The sequence below is a fragment of the Sceloporus undulatus genome, chromosome 2 (genome assembly GCF_019175285.1).
Source record: "Sceloporus undulatus isolate JIND9_A2432 ecotype Alabama chromosome 2, SceUnd_v1.1, whole genome shotgun sequence".
In the NCBI taxonomy this organism is placed as follows: Eukaryota; Metazoa; Chordata; class Lepidosauria; order Squamata; family Phrynosomatidae; genus Sceloporus; species Sceloporus undulatus.
The window spans coordinates 109,322,957-109,335,682 of NC_056523.1; the positions used below are offsets into that span (position 1 = coordinate 109,322,957).

The window sequence follows — 12,726 nt, forward strand, 5'->3', positions numbered from 1 at the left end:
TTTAAGCCAGCTTTCATGATCCTGAATAAAGAGCAGCTGAGGAATTGCTTTTGTAGACATTTGCTGAAGAGTAATTTTTCCTGTGGAATCTGTTTTAAAAGTAATGAGGAGAGACACCATTTCATTTGGATCTCTTTTGCTTTCACTCAGAATGTGTGTGTGAAAGTGAGACTGAGAGAGCAGGTGTGTAAGTAAAGACAAGGCTTTAAAATGGCAATTAAAAAGAAACAGCTATACAAAAGGGATGTTTTTTCATGCATTCTGAGCCTGTCAGAATGGAAGCAGGATGTACTATCAAGGGGACAGCACAGTGTTCTGACCTATTCTTAGCAGCATGGCCCCACTACCTATACGGTTCTTTTTTGAACACATTCTAGACAGAATTAGTTCAGCATCCATTCCAAGGCTGATGGAAAAGACAAGCTGTAGCCTGCAAGAAAAACAACTTCTGTGGAGTGCATTTGCGCAAATTAAATTCAGGCCTGATTGTTCACAGGGCAACAACAGGCTTGTGTCTTCTTTTTAGAGCACTTACCTTCTCTCAGAGGAGAAGACCAGCTCAGAGGATGTCAAGATGTTTTGCAGATTGAGGAAAAGGGCAAAATGCCTCCATCCCTTCCCTTCCTTATCCAAACGAGCTAGGCTAGAAGCTAACATTTTCTTGAACATTGGTAACAAGTCAGTGTTTACTATTGCATCTAAAAGCACCAGTAGAGTCCTGGGTTCAGGGCCAGCGGTGGGACGTGCATAGCTTTATCTTCCAACAGATAGGTAGGACAGATCCAGGTATTCCAGAGGAAGTGCTAGAACCTACCAAAAAATATCCAGGGTTCTGCTACTGCTACTCTCTACTCATTCTCCCTACCAGATGGGCCAGCACAGGCAGCTGCAATATAAAAGCAAGAACCCACTGCTTTAGAACAACAACAATTATTAATTGTATCCAACCCCATGTGCTATTCCCAAGATGGCACTCAATTTAAAGCAAGGTAGGTAGGATTCCCAGACAGTTTCCCATCCAAACAGAGCCTAGATCCAGGCCTCCTTGGCTCCAGCAGAACAAATGCATCATGTGTCCCCAGAGCATCCTGTAAAAACATGTGACCTTTAATTGACAATTGAGGTCAGGCATCAAAAGAGTTATCAGGCTAATATTGTACTTATTGCAAGGGCCTGCCCTAACATTAGGCAGAGGGCAGGGTGACCAAATGTCTTCCTTTTGTAAGACACGTTGTACCTTCTGGGACCTAGACGTTCAGTTCAGGTGGAATTTCAAAATGTCCTCCAATGAGCATGACTACGCAACATGAATTTACAATGATATGAGAGTTTTTGACTTTTATTTTGTAATGCCCTACATTTTTCTTGAATATCCTACATTTAGTGGTGTCTTGTCCTCCTTTGCAGTTATGACATCTGGTCACCTTGGCAGAGATAGTCATACTAGGCAACTGCTGCTGCCAAGCAACAAGTAATGTGTCAAAGGAAAAAGCTGAGCACCACACAGCTCTCTAATGCTCGCCTGCTAACTCAGGTGTAATGTGGTGAAGATGTCCCCATAGTTTTAAAGGATTCAGCTGCTAGCTAAGGGACTGGGCACCATCTTGTCCTTTGCCTCAGGCAGCAAAATACCTTGAGGCAGTGCTGTAGCTTTAATGGTGGTTTTAATGGTGCTGGAAGACTGGCTGGATAATTTGTCGTTTTTCTAAACTTACCTGTTTTGAGGATGTTACATGCAAGTCACTAACAGGAACATTACTGAGCTCACACAGGAACAAACAGGGTAGATGGAGGCATCTGTGGCATAATCATAGATTTCCAAGCTCTTTAGTTTCTCTGTAAATTAATGCCTGATTTCTGTCACTTCCTACACATACCATGTATGCTGAATCACTAAGCATTGCCAGCGCATCATCGCCATCACAAAACCCATACCTAATATGAAGCACTAGCATTTTCAAAATCAGGCATACATTATTCCATTCTGCTTCTGGAACAATCCAAGCTGAGCTTTCAAGATGAACCAAGCATAGCTTGTTTTTGTTTGTTTGTTTTGTTTTTGCAGGGGGATATGCATCTTAAGGCTTGCTCAGTCAAAATAACTGGCCAGCACATGATTTGCAGAGTGAATGGTTGTTAACTTTGGATATTTTCCCTAAAATCTGTTGCTGTATAAATTGCATATTTAACATTGTGAGGACAGAAAGTATATCCAGAGATAGTCATGTTGGCCATTGAGCAAAGTATAATAACATCCAAAATTTACAAAACAGTAATATCCTTATTGGCCCAACCAAAATGCACAAAACACGACACAAACTTTCAAAACTCCCTTGGCATCTTCATCAGGCAAACATGTTAAAAGTTGCCTGATAAAGAAACTAGTGAAGCTTCAAACATATACATCATGTATTTTGTGCATTTTAGTTGTCCCCAAAAAGGAATCACTATATACTGTGAAGACAGGTAGAACACTACCATTAGCATTTAATGCAGTTAATATGCCATCATGGTAGGGAAGAAAAACATTACAGAAACTTGCAGACACTCTAATGCATAACTGGACTAGCCAGGAATTCTGCTAAGCCAAGAAAAATCCATAAAGTGGGCCCTTCCCTTACGCGGGAGATCCATTCCAGATCCTGCATAAGGGGAATTCAGCATATGCTCGAGCCCCATTCAAAAGAATGGGACTTGTGCCCGCGGTGCATGTGCCATTACCCTTTCTGGAGCATGCCAAGCCTTCTTCCAGCATGGCTTCCAGCGTATGCTCAAAGCTGCGTAAGTCGCATCTGCATATAATGCAGGCGCACTGTATTTTATTATAGCATTCTCTTCTCGATCCATTGCTGAATTATTTGCTCTAAACTAGGCTTATTTATTTTTGTAAGAACTTGTCTCTTGCTTTGGTCTCTTCTGGCACAGACATGTCCAATGAAAACATACATCAAGCCCCAATAAAAGATTTCAAAAAACAATATAATAGTGAAAGCATTGCCAAAATTACAAATTAAAAACTAAAAGACAGGATTAAATTAAAAGTTAAATCTGTGCAGCAACTAAATTAAATACTGAGGGGGGCATGGGGAGAATGAGCTGCCAGCAATATCAAATGATAAGATAACCAAACCTAGGGGAGCAAATACTACATTGCAAAATGCCTCCATCCATGTCTCTCCAATCACTCAGACATCAGTGCGATCCACAAATGGATTTCATTGGTTGGCCTTAAAGCAGCAGCAGGTAACTGCAGTGAGGCCTTGCATCTGTTTTTCATCCTCTGGGAACTCCAGGAGCTGCATGAACTGCCAAAATCTCCAGCTCCCAGAAGTGGCTGGAAGTCCACTTAGTTTAGATTTAATTTTTTGGGGGGTCTTTTTAATGTTAAACAGTGTACAATAGACCTGAAACATATGTAGAAGGTGCATCACTATTCCTGGAAGCTTTCAGGGTAGGCAATTAACCTTTATTTTAGGTCCATGGAGTCTTCAGGATCACAAAAACAGCCTTGAAATTTGCAAAATCTTGCCCACTTAAAGCAAATGTATCATGCAGCACATCTCAGTCAAAGGACAGGATTGTCATCTCCACCTAGACAAATAGCTGTAAATTTCCAATGAAAAATAGGGTCTCTTCCCTCTGTAGTCTTATCATCTGCACATGCCTGCCCTTGCTGTTCAGCTCATCTGGCACTTTACTTAGTATAGCGATGACCAGGATCAAATGGGAGAACCCAACATTGTATTGTTTTATGCTGTAGCAGGGTATTTAAAGGCAGATCTTCTGCTATATCAGGTAGTTTAGAGGTTCTGATAGCCCCATCTTTCAAGTGAAATATATTGTTCTGGGCAGTGTACTAGACTGCAGATTGTGAGGTGGTTCTCCTACTGGAAGAAAACAAGTTGTAATGAGTGGGCTCCAGGGATTCCAGACATGCCTTAGCAACATCTGCCAAAACTTCTCAACAACCTCCTGAAAGTGTGCAGCACTTCCTAGGGATGACCCTCATCTTTCTGGAGGAGATAGGGAAGAGGGCAGTTAAGATGATCATGTATAAGAACAGTATGTTACAAATAGATGCAAAATACACACATTTGCTCCCTTCAGACAAAACAAAGATCACTCTACCATTATATTTTAAAGCATACTCTGGAAATTAACTGTGCAGCTAAAAATGTGAAGTGTGCATGTCATACATACATGGACAAGATTCCACCTAAACATTAGGAAGAACCTCCTGACAGTAGGAGGTGTTTCACAGAGCAATACGCTGCCTCAGACTTTGGTGGAGTCTCCTTCTTTGGAGGTTTTTAAAGAGAAGCTGGGTGGCCATCTGTTGGGAGTGCTTTGGTTGTGTATTCCTGCATGGCAGGAGGTTGGACTAGATGGCCCTTGGGTCTCTTCAAATTCTAATCCTATGTTCTGCTTAATTTCACTTATGTGTTGAAAGATTTTAACTGCAAAAGAGGGGGGAAACCCAATCCTGTGTCATCCAAGTGCCATCTTATGCCCAGTTTTTAAGATAGGATCCACAATGTTTTGATACAGCATTGCCTTCTGAATGCACACAGGGAAACAGAAATCACTTTGCAAAATTTGCTTGAGAGATCAACACTGCAGCATCTAATACTACGTAAGACAAAGCTTTTGTTGTGAACAAAGAATTAATGTTCTTCTCCACCTAGCTTCCATGTGTTGGGGAGGGGGGAGGGGAAAATTCACAAGAGCCCAGGCCTGTCCCATACACATCTATCCAAGCTTCTTTTACACCTGTTTTCAATTCTGTCCAACCAGCCCCATGGTTTAAATTCTTCTGTTGCCACCCTAATAGCTTTATTTCTTATCCAACATTCCATTATTTGAGCATCATGCACTGGGCTTCCCTTTGTCTCTGATTACTTAAGTAGCAGAAGAGCAGTAAGTGGAAGCAGGTGACTGAACACTTGGCTGTTTGTTTTTGGCCAAGCTGACATACAAAGACTCTATGTTTAAAAATAGAGGCTAGGATGCTGAGTGTGCTGAAGATTCATGCCAAAGTCACATGAGACTCCAGCCAGAGACAGCAGATCTTCCCCAAGTACCAAATTTACAAAATATAAATAGTCAGTATTTGGCTCTTCCCCCAGGGTGACATTTGAGCTGACAGCTGAAGGCTTATCCTCACAGCACACTATCTGCAATCATTGATGTCTGGAAGACTGTTCTTTAGGACTATACTAATTGTTGGGCTTGAATTTGCTGGGGACTGAGACACTATTTCAGCACAGCTGACATCACTAGGAGACTCTGACCCATCCCAGAAAAGCTTGGCAAACTACTATAAGGATTCTGACAGTACTGAAGAGGGTGGATTTGAGTGTGACCAGGCATAAATCAGTCAACACCATGCAAATTACATCTTAGTAAATGACCCAAGGGTAATGGCCAATTACATTATGGAATTTTAAAAATGACTGAAAAAATCGTAAATGATAGTAGTAAACAGCTTTTCAGAAAGAAGCAGAAGATTATTGCTTTGGTTAACCAATACTTCTGATGATAAATTCAAAGATTTCAAACATGTTCTGTTTTCCTCTCTTGATTTACTCTTCCTCCTTTCCTTCCTCAACCAGAGGACTTGACTTGGGTATAATTGGGGGTAGCTCATATCCCCACTTGGGGGTAGCTCATATCCCCACATGCATCCTTTATATTTCACCAACTCTCCAGTTTATATAGTTCCAACAATTTTTTTTTTAACAAAAGAAAATATTATTTACTACTCTGTTGCTCTGTTGTGTGCTTCCTTTTAAACAGAGCTTGGAGTACTGCCCAAAAACAGATGTTAGTTGCTTCCGGAAAACATAATATAGTGTTTTACAATTGCTACTGTTAACAGCAATAATGGGAATGTGACTAAGGCTGAGAAATGACTGGCCTTAAGGTCAACCAATGCACTTCATGGTTAAGCAGAGATTTGAATATGAAACTGTCCTAGTCACACCTAAAATTCTTTCCACTGCAAAACACTGGTCCTTCATAAATAATGGAAGAGACACACTCTTGACCCAACTGGAAAGAGAAACTCTATATCCTGGCCCTTAAGCATTCAAGTAACAGACCTAACAGACATTGCGTTAAAAGTTTTATTCATTCAACATCTCACATTACAAATATTTAAAAATTATATGCATACTGGTATAAATAGTCATTTGCAAACTATTTAATAACATTAATTTTTCACTAGCACTTCAACAAATGAACTCTCTTAAAAAAGAAACTTGTGTTATAACTTAGAGTAGAACATACAAAAATATGAACTTAAAATGTGAAAATGACTTTAATAAAAAATGAATTACCCTTATTTAAAATGCTATAATAAATACTACAACCTCCCCATACACAGTAAAAACTATATGGAAATTCAGCCAAGTAGTACAAGTAACTGACATACTTAAATAACTTTTCCTTCTGATAATATGAGCATTACATTGGGGGAAAACATATTAGGGATTAGTAAAAACTAGACACCCACTTGCTAAAAGTTTCACTTCCAAAAAATATAACAAAAGAATCTGATGAAAATTATAAAAACTAATTATACTTTAAATTTTAAAAATATAAAAAATAAAACAGTTGAATACAATATTGTCCCAATTCTTACAATGCTATCAATCACAGTAGCTTTAAAATAAGATAATAAAATAAAGCAAATGACCAAAACCTCTTTTATTCCTTTTTTTAAAAAATAATTTCAAATTTACATTAGTAGAAAGATTGATTTCTGATTCTTTTCTTTAGAAACACCAGCAAGAAAGAGGATTTACTAGAACAGTAGAAAATGACATTTTTAAATGTCTGCAATTAAAAACAAAGAATTACACTGCAAAGATCTTCCAGAAGTCTGAAATAAGTATTGCACATAACTTGAAGTTAACTTGCCACAATTCATCACATTCAAGTTTTACCTTTTAAAACAGAAGGCTTTAACTCTTCAAGAAACAAAAAAGGGGTGAATTATCAAGTCTTTCCAACAGCATCCTTATAAAACACTAAAGTCATTCACTGCAAGTTTTAGATTTGCTTTCTGCAGAGGTCTGTGTATGGAGAAGTAGATACTATATACCAAAAAAGCACAGGGCAGTGGGGATTCCTTTACATATAAAATAATCAGAAACACTTTATTTTACATTGCAAAAATAACCATGTAATTACTCTGTAACTACATTGTAAATACATGGCCAATGCCATGCTTATGAGAGAAAATGACAAGCTTGTTTATACCCCTTTAAAATAAAGTGATATCCTAATATTTTAAAATTAATTTAATGTTAGTTATGCTTGGAGTGACATGGCAACTCCACCTCCCATGTAATCAGAAGGACATATTATATTAGCACTATTCCGAGTACAGAGTAATATAGATAATCATTTATGCCCTGTAAATTGAAGTGTAACCAAATAATCTGTAAACACGCTTTTCACACAATCACCACAAGTGAATATTAGTAGAATAACATTTTTTTAAATATTAGTCATGCATACTAACATTACATGCCCACCACTGGGCAGGCTTGGGTTTATTTCTTAAATATGATTTAAAAGAGCAGACACATCTCTGCAAACACCTAACATCAATTTGTTAAGATTAAAAATGGCTAAACATTCACCAAAAACATCTGTATTTGTTTATTACTTTTAAAAACCTATTAAGAAGCAGTAGACAATTTGGGATGTTACTTTTACTTCTACTCTATGCTTATGCATTAAATTTCAAGGGTCTAAAGACAAACTCTCATTTGTCATTTTCATGCTTTTAAAAATGTCTTTTTTTAAGTCTCAACTTTACATATAAGTATTTCTTAAATTATATGTACACCAAATACCTGGTGCTGGGCTAAAGATGTTTAAGCAACATGCTTTCTTTTCTCTGCAAATTCTAAAATAGCATTGCCAGTGCACAACATCCATAATTCAAAATGTATGCAGAGCACTGAAATGTATAAAAAGCAGAATATAAGAAAATAAAATTTATTAAAATTATTTATATTAAAAAATGAAGTATATGAAGATCTCTCAGTAATAAAAGTACAAAAAGCTACTCTTTGCAATATGAAAAATTGAGGTATTGCATAAAGAGATATCCCGTCAGTGAAAAGTGTGCCTAAAAATGCTCACTGTTGGAAAAACAAGATATACAAAAGTAGTGCATAACAAATATACATTATGTGCATGACAAAATAAGTTAGCTACAAAAACACTGTACCGAAATTCAGCAGGTCATGTACAAAGGGAAAAATTATTATTCAAAGCTACTTCTCAAACAGTGTTATTTCTTGTAATGGTAACCCATCTCACCTGTTCACTGGGTAGGATCGGCACAATAAGACACCCCAAGCCACCTACAAGCATTTTAAAAAATTAAAAGGAATATTCCAACTATAATTATGTACTTCAGAGAAAAAGGTCCCTGACAGTCTACAAAAGAACACTCTCCATTTGCGTTTACTGTTGTCAATATTTGCAGGGATTTCATTAAAAGCAGCTCCCTTTCTCTACTTGACGAGTAGACAGCAAATTTCTCCATTTTGACCTTTGGAAAATAACAAGGTATGTTTTATGTATTGAAAACTTTTTTTTTTTAAAAAAATGCTTCTGAAAGCTAATTCTGAAAAGAAAAGGGAGGAGAGGGCTTACAGAAGAGATGTTTTTCTGTAGCTGTGCTAAGGCAAGTCTTTGGTTTAAGAGTCTATGGTGGTAACCATGCCAGTTCAGATTGCCAATAGCCTGGGCTGTTTTGCACACTGCTACAAAATCATTTTATTATGAACTGAACACATTCAACTCCACTCCATTTTCTCAGACTGACAGACAGAGAATCAAAGGACTATTTTAAACTAAGCAACTCTATCCTGCACCTTAGCCTTAACAAGTATTGTATGTCCCAGTTACATGTTTAAAACCCCTCACTCAATACCCTGGAACGATGAATAAAAGCCACACAATTCTTTATTTTCTGGGCTAAGTTTCGAAAAGAGTTCTTTTTGTTAAGTCCCTTGACTTCCTTACTTGCTCTCAGCTGAAAGACAAACATGTTCTTAGCAAACATGCTTGTTGATTCATTCAGCCAACAGTGCAAAACAATTCTGGAAACAAACTTCACATTGCCTTCTTTCTTATTTCTACAATGCAGCTTCATTAGCAGGTTAAGGCAGCAATCCTATACACTCCTACCTGGAAGTAAGTCTCACTGAATTCAGTGGAATTTACATCTGAGTAGACTTGCCTAGGATTACATTTTAAACTCATCTTACATCCCAGAGTAAGCCCAATAAACAAGCCAATTTTCATTTGTGTTGTAAGAGTAAATTCCTGGTAATTTGTTTTTAGAAGGGGGTGAGAATCAATACGATAATCTTGAGGTATATATTTAGGTTCTTGTATTTCATGTCAAAATGGAGAACAAAGGCTGGCACCTGATTAACATTAGTAAATTAGGATATAGAGTTCTATATAACCATCAAAAATAAAATCTATACATTTGTTCTTCAGGAGAGGACATGCCAGTTCACTAGTTGTCATTACTTTAACTTTGGTAGGATTTCTAGGGCTGTATTCTGATAATGACGTTTCTTTTCAAAAAATAAACAACAACAACAACAACAACAAAGAATAAGTGCACTCCCCACCCACCCCCCAGTAGTAAATTGACCCAGGATTTACATTCGGGAACTTTTAAAATGTGATTGCTTGGATGAAAAACACAGATCTAAGCTCTGCCTACTCAATTAGTAAACGTTTGAATGTGGTGGGAAGTCAGAGGCACGGTGAGACATACTGTGCTAAAAAATTTAGCTTTGGAACCCTTAAATAAAAAATTAACTTAATGCTGCTTTAAACCTTGCTCATGCATTTTTGTTGCTTTAAACATGCTCTTTCCTGTTACTAAGTTAACGGCTAACTGCTTCCATTGCTATAAAATCATAGGCGGCAAGAAAACAGGCTCCCCAGAGGTTTGGGGTTTAGGGAAAGGGGAGGGGAGGCGAGTTGGAGAAAGTGTCAGAATTGACTCATAGTGTTCCTATCTCATGGTTACTTTAATAAAAGTATTCTAGTGATTTGTTGTTATTAGCAATAATTTAATTAAAAAAGAAAATACTCTATTGTTTCATTTCTCTTCTCTTAATATTGTTCTCTCTTCCTTCAAAAAAAGATAGCAGGAGAGCTTTGTCCTCTGGGTAACTAAAGGTAAGAGAACCTGGCTTCCATGCACTGTGTTATCCCTATGAAAAAGAGTTCCCAATACAGTTTAATGACAAGATTCTACAAAATACCTATATGGTTATAGGTCATTCTTTTGTTACACTATTGTTAAATTACAGACTACAACAGTAGGACATGCTATCTTGAGTAAGAGAGAAGAGGAAGGGAGGGCAAGGGAATCAGGAGAACAGAAGAGTGCACTTATTTTGAGGCCTGCATATGAACACGCTTCAGTAATCACTTAGTTCCAGCGGAATGAAATATGTCTCGGGCGATCTCCTCCCTCTTTCACCAGGGGCTTGTGGAATTCCCTGCCAGCGCGTGAATGGATAGCAGCCCAGCAATATTCACAGTAATACTGCAGACAGGTAACGTTAGCACAGAAAAATGGAGCAAATTTTCCACCACAACGGGCCCCCTGACATTCATCACACAGCTGATCATCCAAGACATATGGCTTAACTTCCACCTGTATTGAAAGAAGAAGAAACAGTTTACACTCCTATAGTTTTTTTTTTCCTCTTTAGATATTACAACAAACTGACTTTTAATACAAATGCATCTGTGCAAATGCTAGTGTGCTATAAGAATAGCCCTGAGGCCAGTGACCAATTTCTCAGAGTAACCAATCAGTTAGCTCCATGAAATCCAAAAGCAGAGCATCAAAGTAACAGATCACCCCATTAAATATGTACCAGGAGCTAATATTCAGAAGTATACTTGGGAGTGTGATGCAGTGGTCACAATGCTGAACTACAATCATGGAGCTGTTGCTGTGTGCCTTCAAGATGTTTCCAACTTATGGCAACCATTATCACAAGGTCTTCTTGTCAAGATTTGTTCAGAGAGGGTTTTTACCTTTGCCTTTCTCTGTGGTTGAGGGAGTGTGACTTGCCCAAGGTCACCCAGTGGGATTCCATGGCCGAGCGCGAATCAGAAACCCTGGTCTCCAGAGTCCAAAGTCACAGTCCAGTGTTCAGACCACTACACCATACTGGCTTTCAATAACTATATCAATAACTATTAACTCCTTGGGCTAATTGCTACAAAACCATATCAGAGTATAAAATTTGAGGATAGAGGACATACAGTATCCTAGACTCCATGGAGAGATAAGATTAATTATAATTACTGTAGTTATTGTTTAGATAACAATAATCCTTCTTACTATTAACATCATTATCAAAACTCACCACTGTTCACTATTATTACTATTAGCATTTTAAAAGAACATGTTCCTTTTACTAACTTGCAGTGGAAAGTCTATCTGCCATGTATTTGCCTAAGCCCCCTTTAAAAACATCCTAGGTACTGGCTATTTCTATATCCTATGGGAGGGTGCTAGGAGGAAATTTGCATTCTATAAAATGTATTTTCCAAGTACTTCTCAGGATGCTTACAAGTGTCAAGATATGCTTTGATTTATACACCACAAATCTATAAAGCAGGAACTGGTGAAGGAGAAGGCTAAAGGATCTTCCCAGATTTACAGAGTAACATTTTGATTGTGTTTATGTTTAATCCAGAGTTTGAGAAAGTCAGTTTAGTTACAGTAACTCCCAGAATCCACCAACCAGCATGGCCTAGAGAATTTTAAAATAGCAAATTTTATGACTACAATTTCAAGAACCCCCAAACTCCTCCATTCTGGAAGCTGTGATCCAAAAATGTAACCATCTCAAGATCTGGTTTAATAAGGATGTGTTATGTTACTGGTAACAATACACAAAACAGCCTTTGTCCTGAACTGGCAGTATGACAAATCAATTCTGGCCATGTTTTTTTTTTTAAAAAATAATGTGTTTTTGTTAATGATTTTCAATTAATTATATCAAGTTGCCTCATACAAACAGCTAAGCCAGGTATTCTACTGAAATAAGAACTTTTTTTATTTATAGTTTGTGTAAATCTTACAACAGAGAAAAGACTGTAAGAACAACTTCAGAAAATGGATTCAGATTTATGACTGAATATCCTCAGATTAATAACAATACCCATGGCAAGTCCTGCGCTGGACCAGAATGGTAGCATACAGAGGGCTCCAATTTTCTTGATCCAAATTTCCTAGAGTAATTTCTGTTTGCCTCTCAAAACAAAATTCATCATATGTCAGATAGATTTAAAGAGACAATGTGGTGAAAGCTGAGGAAGGAATTCCTCCCACCACTGACCCAAATCAATCTCCATTCCTCAAACAACACCCAAACTATACTTTAAAAAGAGAAAGCCCTTTATCCCTGTATCAAGCAGTCAATAAAACAGAAACAAGCTCAAACTCAGTATTTCTGCTAGTGCAAGTTCTCTTGTTCCTACTTAGTACATTACGTGAAGAGTTGTATTTTGGATGCTGCAGTGTTATTTGCTGAAAATGCAGTTTTAAAAATGTGGGTATGTGTTTGTATATCTGAATTACTGGTAAATCATAGAATCATAGGGTTAGAAGAGACCACAAGGGCCATCCAGTCCAACCACCTGCCATGCAGG

At 37.7% G+C, this 12,726-nt stretch overlaps 1 protein-coding gene across 2 annotated transcripts in view; it reads right to left on the reverse strand.

Moving 5' to 3' along the window:
• Positions 1-6,107: 6,107 nt before the first annotated feature.
• The window catches only part of CPEB4 (cytoplasmic polyadenylation element binding protein 4), an 80,965-nt gene continuing 74,346 nt past the window's right edge, over positions 6,108-12,726 (reverse strand). For both annotated transcript variants that reach the window (XM_042454158.1, XM_042454157.1), the window contains one exon: positions 6,108-10,711. In XM_042454158.1, the coding sequence (XP_042310092.1) occupies positions 10,484-10,711 (228 nt within the window). In that variant the 3' untranslated portion in view covers positions 6,108-10,483. The remainder of the gene's footprint in view (positions 10,712-12,726) is intronic.